General features: G+C 53.0%; 1 protein-coding gene across 1 annotated transcript; it reads right to left on the minus strand.

Annotated features, from left to right (window-relative positions):
* Positions 1-3,851: 3,851 nt before the first annotated feature.
* LOC121059445 (keratin, type II cytoskeletal 2 epidermal-like) lies at positions 3,852-18,198 on the minus strand. Its single transcript, XM_040536319.1, has 16 exons — positions 17,602-18,198; positions 16,316-16,398; positions 15,599-15,755; positions 14,908-15,069; positions 14,683-14,808; positions 14,372-14,592; positions 13,896-13,933; positions 13,478-13,563; positions 8,332-9,060; positions 6,470-6,552; positions 6,013-6,169; positions 5,592-5,753; positions 5,367-5,492; positions 5,056-5,276; positions 4,647-4,696; positions 3,852-4,143 (listed from the first exon to the last, which is right to left on the minus strand). Exons 1-16 carry the CDS (start codon positions 18,118-18,120, stop codon positions 4,046-4,048), a joined length of 3,018 nt encoding a protein of 1,005 aa, XP_040392253.1. The 5' UTR covers positions 18,121-18,198; the 3' UTR covers positions 3,852-4,045.
* Positions 18,199-18,585: the final 387 nt, after the last annotated feature.

The following is an 18,585-nucleotide window of genomic DNA, read 5'->3' on the forward strand; positions in this document are numbered from 1 at the left end:
TGCTATCTACATGCGTAATGGAAGGCGCTTTGCAGAGCCCGCTTTTGTTGGCTTCCAGACTGGAGTCTCCAGCAGGAAACGTGCTCAGCGTGGCCTCAGAGCCTGCCGCGGGCAATGCCTCCGATGAGCCGTCCTCGGCCGACCTCGGAGCCCCTCGGCAGGCAGTGCTGTGCCCGGGGGCACGGAGCAGAGGAGGGATGGCCCATGTGGATTCCCCAGCAGGCATTTCAGAAAGAGCAGTGCAGGCCTGACAAGGAAAGATAATTTCAAATAACAAATGAGCTAGGGAAAAGCCTCCCCTAGGCGAAGGTGCTGTTCCCATGTGATTTTGTGAAAAAATGGAAAGGAAGGAATTATACTTCAGCTTCACATTTACTTCTGGCACTCCTCTTTAAAAAGGAGAGCAGGACAGTGGTAGAGGATGGGCTCTGTGGCATTATTCCCAAGGGCTCGTCTCCTGTACAAAATTATCAGCTTCAAAAGAGGGATGAAAATGAGAAAGGACTGGATTTCCCCGGAGAGAAGTCCTTTGGTAGTCTCGGAATATTTTAAGACTTGAGACTGTTTCTTAAGCAGTATGAAGTATGAAGTAAAGAAAGTATAATGTGCCCCCAAGAGGGAGATGCAGTATTTCACATTATTCCAAGTATTCCTGAGTCATTAGCTGTGCTTGTGCCCAGAACTGCCCCGCAGACGTTGTGACTCACGCGCGGCACCAAAGCGCGAGCCCCGAGCTGCTGCCCCTCACCCTGCCTGACCGCGAGCCCACGCTCACGTCTGGGCTCAAAGCAACCGCCAGGGAGTGCCAAGGGAGAGAGGCTGAGCACCAGGCAGCAGCTGGCACCCAAAGCACACGGCCAGGGCTCAAATAAGTCCCTTCAGACTGCTCAGCGCTGGCTTCTGGCTTGGCGATCCTTATCAGGAGTCATCGGCACAGCGGTGAGAGCTGTGAGCGGCCCCACAGCTGCTCTTTCTCAGCCAAGCTTAAGGATTTCACCCATGGAAAATTCTCGTGTCTGCTATTTACGAGTATTTTCTTATCTAGCTGTTGACTAAACTGTCATTCCCAAGTTTTCAGGGTGTTACTGCTGCACCGAAACTGTTTTCCGACTTGCTGATGACGCCAGAAGCGCCAGGGTTCTCAGCCCAGCTTTGTAAATCACTCTAGGCAAATCGTTCGGCTTCTCTGAGTCTCAATTTCATGCTCTGTAGGACGGAAATAACAATAATAGTAATCCTCTTTCTTAAGGGCGTTGTAGAACATTTGATGTGAACACAGAGCTTTAGAGGTGGGAAACATGATCCTCATGTTAAGTCTTACTCATTGCATGTACTCCTGTTATTACACATTAAGCTTGACACCGGCACATCCTACACACTTGTCTCCGTGTCTCAGCTGATGAAATATCTCTCAAAAACATTCTTGATTTTCCTTTTTTGTTTCACTGTCCATTACAGTTTCACCATTCTTTGCAGAGGATGTGCTTTTGTAAGTCTTTGCTGAATCCCACCAAGGCTTTTCTTGTTCTTGCATCTTGCAGAAAACTCAAAAAATGCTCTCCAAAAATGTCTCTCCATCTCTTGGGTGTGATAATTTGTCCACATTTCACAGATGCAACCTGTAATTGTAGAGCAAGGTGTAATAATAGAAAATAAATTCCCTAATAGCTAGGTGGTATTTTCCTTCTGTTTGATCACTGTAATGTAACACAGCAATCACGTGTGCTAAGCATGGACTTCCATCGTGTTTGTGGTAATAGGGTTATGGAGAGCCTTATGCAGGATTTAAGCCTTTTTGTTAAAGCAAATATATGCTGGTGAATCGGGAAAATGCCCGATACGATCCTCCCAATGGAACTGAATGGATTACAAAGCTGGGCTTCCCATCGGCTCTCCCAGCTCATCTCCCAGGTATTCAGTTCAGGCCATTCCTGCAATCTCTCCCTCGCGTCCTTCTGGCTGCAGAAGTGGCCATGCCTTACTGGGCTGCCGGCAGAGGCAGTGCTCTTGGACTGGTGCCTTCTTTAGCCTCCTACTTACATTTAAGCCGTAATGGTTGTTTTTTCCAGAAAGCCCTTCTGTATTCGGTACACTAGGGGCATTCTGGCCTGAGAGTCCAATGGCTGCCTATATATATAACTGAAGTAAAATAAATCTCTTCTGATGGCAAAAACTGACACATTTTGGTAGTAGGGTGATGGTTGGACCAGATGATCTTGAAGGTCTTTTCCAACCTATGATTCTATGATTCTGTGATTTTCAGTTTAATCAGAATTTCCACCTTGCACCCTTGTCCATCGCCATAAAGTGTAAGACAGCTTGATGCTAAAGTACATTTTTGCTTGATCTAGTTTTTATTTCTGAGATGGGTGTAGCTCGCTTGGGTTGGGAGACTTCCTCTTTCCGCAAGGAAGGTCTATAGTTGAGCAAAGAATGATACAGTCAGTGAACCCTGCACTCTGGTTTGTGTTTCATTTCCTACTTTTTTCTGTAATTGCTGAACAATAACACAGAACGATAGCATCATCTCTGAACACACTCCCTTTTCTGGAAAGACCTGGCAGGTTCCCCACTTCTTCGATCACATTCCCGTGCCTCTGCTTGTCTCGTCATGCCTCACATGGCATCGTCAGCTCTTTTCAAGAGTCTGCTCAGGCCGGGTGCATGCCTTTCTTCTTGTTCAATAAGTGCCTCGATGCCTTTCCAGAGGCTGAAGAGAATGAATCATCAATAACAATCCAAGAGGCAAACCTGCTTGAATTGAGCTGCAGAAGCCCCTTGTAGGATCACAGAATGGTTTGGGTTGGAAGGGACCTCAAAGCCCACCACATTCCAACCCCTGGCCATGGGCAGGGACCCCTCCAGCAGCCCCGGCTGCCCCCAGCCCCATCCAGCGTGGCCTTGGGCACTGCCAGGGATGGGGCACCCCCAGCTCCTTGGGGCAGCCTGGGCCAGCGTTCACCGCGCTCCGAGTAAAGAATTTCTTCCTAATATCCTTATATTGCATATCTTTGGATCTAAGTGATCCATCAGGCTTTTGGCTCTGAAATGGTGTTCTCTCCTATCTAGCCCACAAGATACACGTGGGGGACGTGCGACAAGCGCAGCACCCTTTGGTTCCTGCTGCACTCCGTGGGAAGTGAGTGGGCAAAGCAAAGGCACAGCCTGGTACTGGGCTGCCTGTGCACGGGTTGCATCACCTCATCCTGCGTGGCAGCTTGCCCGCAGACGTTGTTGACATAATGATAACTAGCTCATGTTTCAAGAAGGATTTTAGCAGTGATCTACTAGATGTCACAGTGATAAAAAGTTACTGCTACTCATCGCTCTGCAGATTAAGCGGTGGTTACTTCAGAGCTTGTTAAACACAGCCCTCGGCAACGTTAAAAGGCCTGTATGAAGTTTTCATGCAATGCGCCTAATAGTGTGATTTTAAGACAGGCAAATGAGACAGAAGGAATGTTTGTGTAAGGTTTGCCAACCTGTCTGATGTTGTGCTCATTTAAGTTCAGCCTGTAGGTGAAAGGGATTCTTTACAGTACCAAGACTTCAAGAACAGAGCTTTGTTTTGTTGGCTTTAATCAGCACCTGTTTGGCCCTTTGTCCGAAAGCATCATTGCCTTCTTTTCACATCAAAATGATCAGTTTACGTCTCGGTCAGTCCCATGGGCCCGTGCTCAGTGTTAAAAGCTGCCCCAGATTATTTTTGCGCCAAGTGGAACCCGTGCTCCTCCGCTCCCCTCCCCACGCTGGCTCCTTCATGTGGTTTCTCAAGACTTTCCCTGGCGTGAACACACAACCCCAGGGCTTTGCGAGATCACCTATCAGTGACAGACAAGTCTGCAGTTGCATGAATGAAAAAAAAAAAGCTTTATTAAATGTGTATAGAGAGCACGTTAGCACCTGCGCAAAAATTAGGGTAAATCAGGGCACAGAAGCAGCCGGATGAAGCTGCCTGCGGCACAGCCCCACTGAACAGAGCCTCAGCCAGGGCTTGGTTCAGCGGCCACGAGCCTGAGCCTGGGGCCGAAGGTCCCCAGCGCCGTTAGCGGGTGGTGAGGGCGACCTGCTCCCGGGAGGAGACCACCTTCCCGTCCTGCACCTCCTCCACGATCGTGCGGACCTGGCGGGAGGACGTCATGGCTGTGCAAGGGAAGAGGGAGACAGTTATTCGGTGGGCAGGAAGGAGAGAGATTTCCTAACACGGGCTCAGGTGCTTGCTGCACAAGGAAGATGTGGGAAATTCTACGGGGTACCAGCTAACACAGCTTGGAACAGCTCTGTAAGGCTGGAAGAGGGAAGAGCCAGGCTGATGAGCAGGCTCGGGAAGGCAAAGGGCCCACTCCCTAAATTCCTAGTGCGGTTTGGTTCTTCAGGTCTGCCTCCAGCTGCAGCGCTGGCTGCTCTGTCACAGGGCTCATTTAGGCCGAATCATTCCTGCGATAAAGGAATGCGAGGCATTTCCCTTCCTTACAGCTTTTTCCTGTGGTTACTCGTTGTAAGATGCTCGCACGCTGTCCTGGCTGCTGACACTGCCTCAGCCAGCGAGGCACGCCTGAGGACGGATCCTCACCCAGGTTGGCAGCTGCTCTAAGAGCAAGCCTCAAAGCTGTGTGCATGGCATGTGGGGCAAGGTGCGCTCTTACCGTCCCTGCCGGAGTGCGAGGACATCGCAGAGGAGTACTGGGAAGAGATGCTGCAAGAGAAGGAGAAAAGAAAGAGGTGTTAGGGACAAACTTTATTGTTTTGTGGGCTCTGCACTGAGGCAGAGGAGCAAAACAGAGAAGTCTCATGGGGACTGCGATAACATCTGCTGTGCTCGATGTCTCCTGGAGTGCAAAGGGACCATTGCCCCCTTCCAGCCGGGACCGGTGCCTGCTGCAGCATCCCGCTGCAGACAGAAGCCAGGGACAGAGCCATTGGGCTTCTGTGGCTGGCATGAATAGCAGCATGAGCCCTGAAAGCTGCAATCAGGATGAGACCCTGGCCAGCAAATTTTCTGCCTACTGCCCATCCCCTCTGACCCCGCTGCCCCAAGCAAAGCCCTGTACGCACTGGGCGTCCTCGCCCTCCAGGAGGCGGCGGTACGTGGCGATCTCCTGCTCCAGGCGGCACTTGACGTCCAGCAGGACCCTGTACTCGTGGTTCTGGCGCTCCATGTCGCAGCGCAGCTCGCCCAGCTGCTCCTCCACGCTGGTGATCAGCCCCTGCAGCTGGGCCAGCTGGGTGCCGTAGCGGTTCTCTGTGTCGGCCAAGGTGCCCTCCAGCGCCGCTTTCTGCGAGTGGAGGAGAAGGATGGAGTCAGAGGGGGACAAGGATGATGGGGAAGGGAGGGGACCAGCCAGGGGACCCCCTGCCCCTCATACCGTGCTGAGCTGGGACTGCAGGTCTATCTCCAGGCTCTGGATGGTGCGTCGCAGCTCCGTGATCTCCGTCTTGCCGCTCTGGAGCTGCTCCGTGTTGATGGCCACCTCGCGGTTCAGCTCCTCCGTCTGCAAGAAGGCCAAGCCGTGCCGTTACAGTCCGGGTGAGGGGGTTCAGCCTCGTGCCCCACGCGCCCCGCGGTGCCACGGGCGGGCGAGCGAGCTCACCTTGCTGAAGAACCACTGCTCGGCGTCCCTGCGGTTCTTCTCGGCCAGGCTCTCGTACTGCTCCCTCATGTCGGCCAGGATCTTGGTGAGGTCGATTCCAGGAGCAGCGTCCATCTCCACGCTGATCTCTCCACCCACTTGCCCACGCAGGGCATTCATTTCCTGCAGGAAAAGAGACACATCAGAGTGGAATCATCATATTCTCACCACGACAAATGTCACATCACTCGTCTTATTCGCACCCAGCAGACAAACCTCACAGACCTTCTTTCTGAAGGGATAACCGCCCTTCCCCATGTGCATTTGTGTGTCTCCTGACAGCCCTATTTGCAGACAGTCCTGCACGCTGCACCTGGCCCCCTTTCCATTGCACGCAAGGTCCATTTTGTCAGCACCAGTTTGTGCCTGGCTCCGTGCTCACCTCCTCGTGGTTCTTCTTGAGGTAGGCCAGCTCCTCCTTCAGGTTCTCGATCTGCATCTCCAGGTCAGCTCTGGCCAGGGTCAGCTCATCCAGGACTCTGCGCAGGCCGTTGATGTCGGCCTCCACGCTCAGGCGCAGAGCCTGCTCCGTCTCAAACCTGCAGGCACACACTCACAGTTAATCCACGGAGCCCAGCCAATACAGATTTTTTCTTCTTTTCTTCCCTAGCCTGTGTATTTCTGCCAAGCACCTTGCATTACACGTGCATGCGCAGCTCTCTACAGAGCAGGAATGTCAGGACAACGCTGTGTCCAGGAAGAGATGCTCGCTTCCCAAATGTACCGCAGTCAGCAGTGAGCTGGCAGTGCGACTTCGGTTGCAGAAAGCAAAGGGAAGCCTTAAACGGGCTGGCTTTTCCCTCCCTCCTCCCAGGAGCACTGGAACGCATTGCACTTACTTGGTTCTGAAGTCATCAGCCGCCAGCCTGGCGTTGTCAATCTGTAAGACGATGTTGGCATTTTCGACGGTAGCAGCAAGAATCTGGGAGGGAAAAAAAGAAAGAGAAGGAGTGAAAAAGTCATTCCATAACTTGCATGCTGCTGTTGGTGTTCCTGTTCAGGACTGGAGCAGCACTGAACCACCTGCCCTTGGGCTGGACTTCCACGGGGACTGCAGAGAGAGGCAGGATGCTCCTGCTCAATCCCTCCTTGGCACGAATTTGGTCTTGTGAAGGCACCGGCACGCGCACGTGTCGCAGCCTGTTCCCCTGCCAGAGCGGCATCTCCGGACACTCCTGCAGCGCTCGGAGTCCTGGCAGCGCCCTGGGCCACGTCTGGCAGCACCGAACGGCCCAGCCGAGAAGGAAAAGGGAGGTGAGGAGGGAGTGCCTTGTGCCTGGATTGCTTTCGTAATTGCACCCCGGGTGTGAATATTTGTTCTGGGATTCAGAAAATGATTGGCCATTTAATGAGCAGTAATTTCTGTAGCCACAAGCTAATGAAAAGCTCGCGCTGAGTTGTGATGCTTCGGGGGGTATTTTAGCAGTAATCCAGGTGTGAATATTGACGTCGCAATTTGGCAGCTGCAGAGGGAGGGAGGAAGGGTCTGCCTCGCCCTGGGCAGAGGCTTTCTGAGACCAGCAGTTCACTGCTCCCCTCCCCAGCTTTCCGTGCTGCAGGTCAGAGCACGCCCGATGGGCTGGAATTTGAAGAGGAGCATCGTGTGTCAAGGAGCCTTTCACCCCAACGTGAAGCCAGGAGAAAGGGAAAAGAACTGAAAAGTTCTAGGTAAGGGATTTCCCCCAGGGGTTGACCAGAGCTTGCCAGTGGCCTCTGCCCCATTTCCCTGGCGTTTGCCATCACAGGCAGGACAGTTGCCCACCCGCACATCTCCGTCCCCTCTGGTGGAGCCTGGGCTGACTAAGGATGCTGTCACCTGGCTTAGGCAGTGCTGAAGGACCACGCAATCGGCTCCCAATGAGTAATATGGGCAGAGCTGGTCGTGGGGAGGAAAACGATGGCAGGGCAGGAGGGGAAGGACAGATTCAGATCCTTTTGCCCAAGGACCTTTGCCTAAAATCAGCTGGGGAGCTGCTAGGAACAAAGGAACAAGCTTGGCCATGATTTCCTGTGCTGCGTTTCAGCACAGCTGAGTTCAGCACCTCTGAAGCCACCTACTACAACCCCTATGTCCTGGCTCCTCATGGCTTTTCACTTGAGCCTGTGTTTGCACCTCCCAAAGAAGAAGCATCCCATGGGGCAGTTCCTTCATTTTAAACTTCTCTCCTCAGCCTCCTATCAGGCTAGAAACAATCTGTTTTGTAGGATCTTCAGGATAATTGCTTAGCATCACAATTTGCATATCATTCTTCAGGAGTGAACAGGGGCAAGGAGATAACGTGTCCCTGCCTGCTGAATGCTCAGTCAGGAGCCTGGCAAAGGCAGCACACACTTGGGGCACCAGCAGCATCGAGGAGAGGTGGGCGATGCCTGGCGTGGCAGCCTGCTCGCTGCAGCACGGCCGTGCAGCTGCTGATAACCGAGCCAGTGTCCAATATCCTCAGACTCCGGCTTTCCTGCTCGCCTTCCTCCCTGCACTCAAATAGCCAACTGAAAACACATCCTTGTGCATCGTGGAGGACGTGGTCCATAAACTGCTGCTGACAGGTTATGACTACGATTTCCAAGCAAGGTATTTCTCTTTTCCCATCTCAGACTATTACCTGTCATTTGTTAATTCTCGTCCCTTCGGGTTTTAGGAACAGGCTCATCTTTAAAACAAGTGACTTTAGTGAGGACTTTGATAATCACAGCATCCTACCTTGCTCCTGAGCTCCTCGATGGTCCTGTAGTAGGGGCTGTAGTCACGGTCCGGACCAGGTCCCTGCTTCTTGTACCACTCCCGGATCTTGACCTCCAGGTCGGTGTTGGCGTCCTCCAGGGCACGCACCTTGTCCAGGTAGGCGGCCAGGCGGTCGTTGAGGTTCTGCATCGTCTCCTTCTCGCCGGCCGGGAGGATGCCATCGCCACCGCCAAAGCCACCTCCGAAGCCGCTTCCAAAGCCGGCCCCGAAGCCGGCCCCGAAGCCGGCCCCGTAGCTACCCCCGAAGGCAGTGCCCAGGCCCCCTCCGACGCTGCTGCAGTAGCTGCCCCCATAGCCGCTGCCCAGCCCCGAGACGATGCGGGAGGAGACGGAGTAGCTGCTGGAGCCTCCGTGGACGCTGGGGGCTCTGTAGCCTCCTCCGCGCACGCAGGAAAGCCTGCTGGAGCCTCCCCCCAGGCCCCCCAGGCCCTTGAGGGAGGAGGAGGAGGAGTACTGCCTGACAGTGGTGGTGCTCATGGCGAGGGGCAGTGGAGCTGTGGCGCTGGAGAGGGACACCCGGCTTGGCAGCGCAGACAGCGGGAGTGAGCTTCCCCCGGGCTTGGAGCCCTTTATAGCCCGGGCAGGAGGCGTTGCCGGCACTTTTTTTTTTTTGTTGTTGCATTCCCGATGATTTTCATCACTCCTAAAATCTGAGCCAACTTCCAGAATCGTCATTTTTCCTTTGTTCTTTCATGCTTTTTGTCATATTTCACTAGAAACACCTTATCTCACGAAGGGCGTTTTTAAACTTCTTCCGTTTCCAAGTAAATAGTCAGGTGTAATTCAAAGGAGGAGGCTCCTTGCTCAGGGCTACATTTTAATATTCCTTTGTAGTGTTAGCTCAGAAACAGAAATATTCAGCCTCTGTTTGAGTGGAGTGAGTCAACATCTCTTGCTGTGTCTGTTTGTCCCAGCTACTGCAGTCCCCTGCTCACACCGTCTGCACAGCCCAGCTGCAGGACCACGACCATGCAGGGAAGCCCTAAATACATCCACATCTGTGAGCCCAGCGGTGCTGGAAGGAACTTGGCTGCCAGTCCTGGGAATGCAAGTCCTCTCTTTTATCCAGCATTGAAAAAGGAGTTAGTCCTTCAGGGCTCACTCAATTCTTCCCTTCGGAGACCACCCAAGAGCGGAGGAATAAGGAAAGGCAATAAGGAGTGGTTGTTCTCTCTAGTTCTTTGTGAAAAAGCCTTGCAAACTGTTCAGAAAGGGCAGGGCATGGCTACTAGCTGGAATAGCTTAAAAATCGTGGGATTCTCCAGGAAAAAAATGCAGAATTGCATCAAGCAGATGAAGGATGTTGGGAAAAGGGCTCCTGGTCACTGAGCACTGGGGAGCAAAGAGCTGGAAGCTGACACTAACGTGGCGTAGCAGCTAGCGCTAACACTGGTTTTGGTGTGAACATCCCAATCAGTTCTGAGCGGGGAGGACGACTTCAGTGTGAGTCTGGAGCTTACAGCTCCCGTGTAAAGAGGGATTTGGGGGATCCTGGCTGCCCTGCAGAGCGAGGAGGCTCCGGAGACCCACGTCCCACGCGTGGTCGAGCTCGGCCGTCGGTTCTCCGTGCTGAACTGTGGCACGGACAGAAACCACAACCCTGAGTGTCACTCGCAAATCATGCAGGGTGTGGAAGAGAAGATATTTCTCATGTGTGCGCACGGTGAGCTGTTTGACTGTGTTCATCGACAGGCCCCAACAACCTCTTCCCAACAGCCAACTAATTCGTTAGATCACTTGCCAGGAACGGGGGGAAAGAACTTGGAAATACGTAACGAAGGTACAGTCTAAGTAGCTTTGAATGGCACGACGCCCTCCCATCTGCGAAGACAGCTGGGAGCGATACGGGGCTGGGACGTGCCCTTGGGATTCCACTCGCTGGCAGCTATGGGGAAGCACAGCGGCAGATGTGCCCGTTTGGAGGCAGATCCACAAGGCAGCCTGCTGGCAGAGGAGGAGGAGACCCAAAAGCTCCACCGTGTGCTCTCCAGATGGAGGGCGCCTTCGGTCTCTTGGTGGAGGCACCTTCTCGTCGCGTGAGCGCCAGCAGCCGAGGCACGGAGCCGGCTGACACCCACATTTCACTCCTCTCCTCTTCGGATGCAGCACGAGGCAGCATGGGGGAGGCAGGGGCCGGGAGTTCTGAGCCTGGCACTTTCTTCTCCAGCTGCATCCACAATTTCACCCGGATAACAGCAAGAGGCAGAGCTCACGGATCATCCCCGCTGAAAGGGGACCACCAGCGACACCACCAAATCCCCCTACAAGCCCAAACCCTCAGCCTGGATGCTGGTGAAGCCTTCAGGACAGTCAGCCAGCAGCAGTAACCGGCTCCCCACAGCCCCTGCATAGGATGCAAAACCATCGCAGCGTTACGAGGCTGACAGCATGTTCTTACCTTATGTGAAATTGCCTTTTCCTTCATCCTTTGTTTTCTCTTTAACCGCTATAAGTGTCATAAAAATACATGTCGCTCAAAGTGTCTAGGATACTTTGATAATACCGCCCAGCAGCAATTAAAATTACGAGGTGTTAATTAAGACTTAAAACAACAAATTAAAAATTCTAAGTTGTTATTTAGCATGACCTCCCATTGAACACAACCACTAATGACTACATATTGTTTGTTTCACCTTCTCTTTTAAATAAAAGGCCAACTGTTAATAATCAGACTCCCATGTACACTATGAGCCTATTTCTTATACATTTCAAAATCAAAATGCCATTTCTATGGCATAACAGTCATTTCTTGATAGCGTGTTTGTGTTTAAACATGCCATTCTGTCTTCAGGAGGAAAATGGAGATAAAAATCTAGCTCCAAACGTGTGTTCAGAACACAGACCTGGTAGATGGAAGTACTTGGACAAAAACACATCTCTGTTTAGTGGGCTTATGAAGTTTGCCCTAGTATCAGATTATCACACAGAAGTTCCCTAAAAGGAGTTGAAAATCCACACCTTTGTATCTCTTCATAAAGTGGTCTTTTATGTCAGATTAATTCCCTGTATCCTAAGAAGTCAATCTGTCTTTCTGGAATAAAATCCCTCTTTCTGAAACCTGCCTCAAGCTGCCGCTGCCTGTCTGCATAAGCCACCACCTGCAGCTCCCTCCTCGATGGGTTTCTTAAGGTGAGGACTAATTGTTAGCGCTTTAGGCAGGAGAGAATCCACATCTGCTTTCCACACCTATCTTGCAATTTGCAGTAGCAGGCGTAATTAAAATAGGGGATTTTGTTAGCGAGAGAGTATTTATTGTTTATACAGCAGCACGGATGTGCCTGGGCTTTTCCAGGAGAAAAATACAAAGCAAGGACGGATTCCAGAGAGGCTCCTTCAGCATCTCCACGCCGGGAGTCGCAGGGCAGGGGGCTCAGACGAGCTGCGAGAGGTCCTGGTGGTCCCTGCACCGCCCGTGGGGAGAACTGGGGGTCCCTACGAGGTTACCTGGGGAGTCTGTCCCCTCCCTTCTCATCCATCTTTGCTCCACGCCTGCCCGCATCCCGCGCGGAGCCCTTGCGGGTGCAGCAGTCGCAGGGACGGCAGAGCTGCAGCAGCATCGCCTCGGGGCAGGATTTGTGCCCTGTGATTTACTCGTGGGCTGTCCGCCACGAGTGTCGGTAGCGGCAGAGCGGTGGTAGTTGTCTTCCTAACCACAGCACTCCTTCCCCAGCATGTGTCTGTGTGTCCTTCGGTGGAATCCCAGTGGAAATGAGATCACCGGTCATCAGCCGTGAGCTTCTGAGCCAAAGCCACGTGTACGGCAGCTCGGGAGATGCTGGGCGTGCTTTCAGCTGGCTCGCTCGGGTACCAGCGCCGTGCTGTAACCCCGGGGGGGGCACAGGCTGCAGGGGGCACACGGAGCAGAGTGCCCTGCGATGGATGGGTTGGGTGCAGCCCACCCGAAAACAGGCAGGGCTGCACGGGGCTGCACCCGAAACCAGGCAGGAGCCAGCTCAGGGCTAGACCAGGCACCCCTGCACTTTCTCGCAGCACGGGTGCACTGTGGGCATCCTTCCAATGTTTTAGGGAAAAAAAAAAAAAAAAAAAAGAATTCTGTCTTATATCTGAATACAATGCAGGCAGTTTTTCTGGAAAGGGGACTTAAAGCTATGTGGCCAGCTCTGTTCTCACACACATTGAGTGGCACCTTTCTGAATCACCCCATTGATCTAAAAGGTGGATTTATGAAGTAATATGGCAGAACCCAGCCAAGAATGTGTCTGAACTGGCTTTCCAGGAACAGCTGGGCCAGCTGACGGCACCGAGATCTGCTGCGTCAGGAACACCACTGACAGCCAGGAGAAATACCTCCCCGAAGAGCTTCTGTCTCTGCTTGCAGAGCCCATACCCACCACTTACAAGCCCTTCTTCTCAGCACCCCTTAGCAGTGCCTTGGGAGCAAGGACTAAACAAAGCTGTATTTCTAGAGGGGCACCACCCCACATATCCCTAACCCATCTACGGCCTCACTTCACCACGAAGCTTGTGTCTGGACTGAATGACGACTGGGGCAGGGCCAGGACGGGAGCCGCTTTCAGGGTCCTGGCTGCGCGTCCTGCTTTTTGTTCCCTTCCTTGCTTGGGCTCGCTGGTCTAAAAGCTTCAGCTCTGCTGTCACTGGACATGGCAGCACAGAAATTCACAGTGCCTCGGCTGAGCCGAAACTCCTCTCAAGTCTCACCTCCCGTGACCCTGTAACCAGCTCCTCTCCCAGTTCCTCTCTCCACCTCCACCCACAGCAGCTGCCCTCAGCGAAGCAGCAAGGTCTTGGGTGTTCAGAAGCGTGGGTGTCTGACCCACCATCTGCAAAACAGCGATGGAGAACGTTGCTGCTTCCAGAGGAGCTTTGTCCTACAGCTAGTGGGGCAGCCTGGCCCTACGAAGCGATGCCACAAGATGCCACAAGACTCTGGTTTGCACGAATGCCAAAAGCTTTATTTGATTTCCAAGCACGGCGCTTAGAGAAAGGGTGAGGGACGCAGCGGTATGATAAAAAGAGAAGCTGATTTTCCAGGGCTGCGTAGCCAGAGCACACAAGCTGGCGTCTTCTTGCACTTTGCTGCGGGAGGTTTGCAGGAAACCATGCAGCTGGCTTAGTGGGCAGCCTGGGTGATCTGCTCGCGGGAGGAAATCACCTTCCCGTCCTGCACTTCCTCGAAGATCGTGCGGATTTGGCGGGTAGTTACGGGTGCTACAGCGGAGAAAGAAGGAACCGTTAGTTATTTAAAGCGTCTTGTAATAGGATTTCGTGGGTGGATTTGTTATTACCAGCAGCTGCCTCAGAAATGCAATTAAAAAATCAGTGTTCCTGCTCCTAAATGCTGTAGTATAGCTTCAGTCTACATCAATAGTCTTCTAAAACATGGTTTTGGTATATCATAAGAATCATTTCTGTCAATTCACTTTTGGAAAAGCTAATAGAATAGTTATTTTATTATGTAGTAAGTATGAGTCTGTACTAAGATGGTGATAAGGATGTGACAGATCGGTGTGATCAGTGCTTCAGAACTGAGGCGTTCTTACCTTCTTTCACAGGCTGCGAGGTGTAGTGAGAAGACATGCTGCAGGAGGGGAAAAATGGAATATGGTCAGAAAGGGGAAAAGAGTGAGCGGTCTCTAGGACAAAATCACTATTTTAAAGTCTAATTTTTCTTCTTGTATCAGAATATAATTAAAATGCCTTCAGAAAACTACTTCATGTCAAGATTTAGAGGAAGAAAATGATAGAGTTATGTGTGCGGGGGGATTCAGACATTAAGGCAGCACCCTGCCCGGCTGCAATGAGCAGCGGTGGTACCTGCTCCTTCCCCAGGGATGCTGCAGGGCCGTAATAACCCCCGTGCTGTTCTGCATGAGCAGGAGTGAAAACGGAGACCTGGTGGCATGCCACGGGTCAGGAAATGGGCTCACAGGATCCTCCAAGGAAGATAGGCTGCTCATTTTTTATTTTCTTCGCTACCACCCGTCCCCTCCCACCCCAAGCAAAGCCCTGTACGCACTGGGCGTCCTCGCCCTCCAGGAGGCGGCGGTACGTGGCGATCTCCTGCTCCAGGCGGCACTTGACGTCCAGCAGGACCCTGTACTCGTGGTTCTGGCGCTCCATGTCGCAGCGCAGCTCGCCCAGCTGCTCCTCCACGCTGGTGATCAGCCCCTGCAGCTGGGCCAGCTGGGTGCCGTAGCGGTTCTCTGTGTCGGCCAAGGTGCCCTCCAGCGCCGCTTTCTGCGAGTGGAGGAGAAGGATGGAGTCAGAGGGGGACAAGGATGATGGGGAAGGGAGGGGACCAGCCAGGGGACCCTCTGCCCCTCATACCGTGCTGAGCTGGGACTGCAGGTCTATCTCCAGGCTCTGGATGGTGCGTCGCAGCTCCGTGATCTCCGTCTTGCCGCTCTGGAGCTGCTCCGTGTTGATGGCCACCTCGCGGTTCAGCTCCTCCGTCTGCAAGAAGGCCAAGCCGTGCCGTTACAGTCCGGGTGAGGGGGTTCAGCCTCGTGCCCCACGCGCCCCGCGGTGCCACGGGCGGGCGAGCGAGCTCACCTTGCTGAAGAACCACTGCTCGGCGTCCCTGCGGTTCTTCTCGGCCAGGCTCTCGTACTGCTCCCTCATGTCGGCCAGGATCTTGGTGAGGTCGATTCCAGGAGCAGCGTCCATCTCCACGCTGATCTCTCCACCCACTTGCCCACGCAGGGCGTTCATTTCCTGCAGGAAAAGAGACGTGTCTTCATGGATCCACCAATCCATGCATAGAGATGTTCTTCTCAAGACAGCTTTTGAGGAAAGACAGCATCCTCCTGCACATATTTCTGGGGCAGGTAGCAATGGGGACCAAACTGGGGCCTATGCTCTGCTATCACAAACAAAATAATCTAAATTGTATCTAAAGAAATCTCCATTTGAGTTAAGTCTGGCTTCCTTCTGAGAATAAATTAGAGCCTGCAGTTGGCTTCATTGCTCGTGAGATCGATCTGCCGTGCCTGGAGCTGCTGGGATGTCAATAAATCTCTAACAGCTACGGTGGACATTACTGAAATATCAAGTGGTGAATGGGTTTTACCCTGGCTCCAGAGGGGATGCACTGTCATCCATAACACATCATCTCTGCTTCCCTACCAGCAGGTCTCATCTTCCCCCCCAGCAAAGGAAATCCAGCATAGGATATATGACTGGACCACAGCTCCTATTTCTGGGCTCTGGCTGGAGAGTTTTCTGAGCCCAGCTCCATGCTCACCTCCTCATGGTTCTTCTTGAGGTAGGCCAGCTCCTCCTTCAGCGATTCAATCTGCATCTCCAGGTCAGCTCTGGCCAGGGTCAGCTCGTCCAGGACTCTGCGCAGGCCGTTGATGTCAGCCTCCACGCTCAGGCGCAGAGCCTGCTCCGTCTCAAACCTGCGGGCACAGGAACAGTGAGGAAGGACACAGGAGATTCTTGCCCTGCTGGGACAGAGCCCCTCAAATGCTGCCCACGTCCTCCACACTGCCTAGCATTGTGTCAAAGCTGCGTGACCCCTGTGGTGCACGCACCACCTTCTGATGGTGAGTGCTTGTGAGTGAGGGGAACACCTAATAGATAGCATGGTTTCCCCTGAGCCCTTAATACTGCCTTCCCCCTGATATGATGGGGTTTTGTCACTGGGTCTGGGCACTGCTGAGCTATAATGCACAAAAATTAAAAGCATAGGAGAGGCTCAGGGCAAGCTGTCTGTGCAGGAGAGCTCACACAGAGAGCAACAAGCAGTGGGAATACAATAGTGAAGGTCTGGATGGAAGCAAGACAATCCCTACACGCCTACAAGATTTAGGTAACGAGCTGCTTTGGAAATTACACCTTCATTTTTAAGGCTGTGCTTCCAAGTTGCCTTTTTGGGTTTGGGATGGTTTATTTTTCCCCTCATTTCATCGAACATCTCTGCAGACTCTGTGCCCTGTCTCCAGGAAATGTGGCTTACTTGGTCCTGAAGTCGTCAGCTGTCAGCCTGGCATTGTCAATCTGCAGGAGGATGTTGGCGTTGTCGACTGTGGCCACCAGCACCTGGAGGGTGAAGGATAAAGAGAAAGCACAAAAGGATTGTCAGAAATGCCTCCTGGCTGATCAGCGCACAGGTGAGGCATTAGGGACAGGAACAATTTGAGGGAAGTTTGGGATTTCCTTAACTGAAGACTACACTGAGTCACGACAAGAAGTGAGGCACAGCTGAGATTGACAGTGTCTGATGTCCTCCCTTTCCTAAAACTCCGTGACCTCCGCTTCCAAAATTCCATCACTAAGTATTTCAAAAGGCAGCATGAAGTCACACGAGATGGGTGAGATCAGACAATAGCATTTGTTCCCATGCTCCGGGGCACATGGTGATTATGCAAGGGTCGGGAAGGAATTGCCGCTCCCCCATCCACGGCACCGTGCACAGATGGACCAGCAGGCGCTTGTGTTTGGCAGCCCTTGTGCCATTTGTTCTGGGATGGGTTTAATTTGTTGTCCACAGAAATGGAGCAAAGTGCGGTGAGCAGGTGCCTGCAGCTTCTGGTTTTTATATTACAAATAAAGGAGCAAATAACCCATGCTGGGAAAAGACTTGGGGCAGAGCCTGGGAGGACATCAGGTATGGTGCCAAGGAGACAGATTCGTACGGAAGCAGTAACAGAGAGGAACAAAGTCAACTCTTAAGCATTGCCCCTGAAATGGGATGTTGAGAATCAAACCAGAACTGGGGGAAATCCTGCCAGGGTTGGTGGGTTTGCAGCACGCCTGGCCCTGTGGCAGTGACTGCTGAAAGGAGGCAAAAAACTCACTGCTGGCGAGTTCCATCTTTTTCTCCTTAGTGCTTAAATCACATCATTACCGAGGAGATGAAATAAGGGACAGTGGTCTGCATAGTCATTGACTGGATGTTTACAAATACCACGTGGCGTTTCATAGTCTGCAGACACCTACAACTTTCCCAAGTATGCGTTTTAAAGTCTCGGGAAATGCACATTGTCAGTGCAGATTTGTCTCTAATTCTTCATCTTTGCACTATGTCCTTTTACATCTGCTTCTTCCAGTGAAAATGGTCTTTGTTTCCACCTAGAAGGATGCAATCAAGAACTGACATTGAGAAATCTCTGAGTTCCCAGCCTGGCACTCTGTGTGTGTATCTGAGGCACGCGGTTACCTAACTAATTAGAGGTAGCGGTGAGTGTTTCTGCTTCCTCTCTGATTATGAGACGTCCCACCGTGTTAATTACAGCATCCTACCTTGCTCCTGAGCTCCTCGATGGTCCTGTAGTAGGGGCTGTAGTCACGGTCCGGACCAGGTCCCTGCTTCTTGTACCACTCCCGGATCTTGACCTCCAGGTCGGTGTTGGCGTCCTCCAGGGCACGCACCTTGTCCAGGTAGGCGGCCAGGCGGTCGTTGAGGTTCTGCATCGTCTCCTTCTCGCCGGCCGGGAGGATACCATCGCCACCGCCAAAGCCGCCTCCGAAGCCACTTCCAAAGCCGGCCCCGAAGCCGGCCCCGAAGCCGGCCCCGTAGCTACCCCCGAAGGCAGCGCCCAGGCCCCCTCCGACGCTGCTGCAGTAGCTGCCCCCATAGCCGCTGCCCAGCCCCGAGACGATGCGGGAGGAGACGGAGTAGCTGCTGGAGCCTCCGTGGACGCTGGGGGCTCTGTAGCCTCCTCCGCGCACGCAGGAAAGCCTGCTGGAGCCTCCCCCCAGGCCCCCCAGGCCCTTGAGGGAGGAGGAGGAGGAGTACTGCCTGACAGTGGTGGTGCTCATGGCGAGGGGCAGTGGAGCTGTGGCGCTGGAGAGGGACACCCGGCTTGGCAGCGCAGACAGCGGGAGTGAGCTTCCCCCGGGCTTGGAGCCCTTTATAGCCCGGGCAGGAGGCGTTGCCGGCACTTTTCGTCACCCCTGACACTCGTAGCCAAATTCCAGAATCATCATTTTTCTCTCCCCTGTTTTCTTGTCTTTTGTCACATCCCACTAGGATCACTGCAGCGCACACAGAACCTGCTCTTTCCGCTTTCGTTCCCAGCACCCAGGCGTGATTCAGGACTGAAGGCTCCTTGCTCAGGGCTACGTTTTAGCATTTTGCTGTTGCACCTGAGAGTGGAGGTGCTCACTCCAACTCCACCCTACTGCTTCTTCGTGAAGTAACAAGTGAATCCCCCATGACATGCTGAGTTGCCCACGAGTGTCTTTTACCCTGAAAATGTACAAATCTATTTATTTGCTTTTTAA

The sequence above is a fragment of the Cygnus olor genome, chromosome 25, assembly GCF_009769625.2.
Source record: "Cygnus olor isolate bCygOlo1 chromosome 25, bCygOlo1.pri.v2, whole genome shotgun sequence".
Classification (NCBI taxonomy): Eukaryota; Metazoa; Chordata; class Aves; order Anseriformes; family Anatidae; genus Cygnus; species Cygnus olor.

Excerpts from the sequence above, each read along its gene's own strand:
- LOC121059445 (XM_040536319.1), bottom strand. The coding sequence starts at position 18,120 with ATGAGCACCACCACTGTCAGGCAGTACTCCTCCTCCTCCTCCCTCAAG. Across the intron at positions 5,277-5,366 it reads TGCAGTCCCAGCTCAGCACG|AAAGCGGCGCTGGAGGGCAC; the intron begins GTATGAGGGGCA and ends CTCCACTCGCAG. Across the intron at positions 4,697-5,055 it reads CTGGAGGGCGAGGACGCCCA|CATCTCTTCCCAGTACTCCT; the intron begins GTGCGTACAGGG and ends CTTCTCTTGCAG.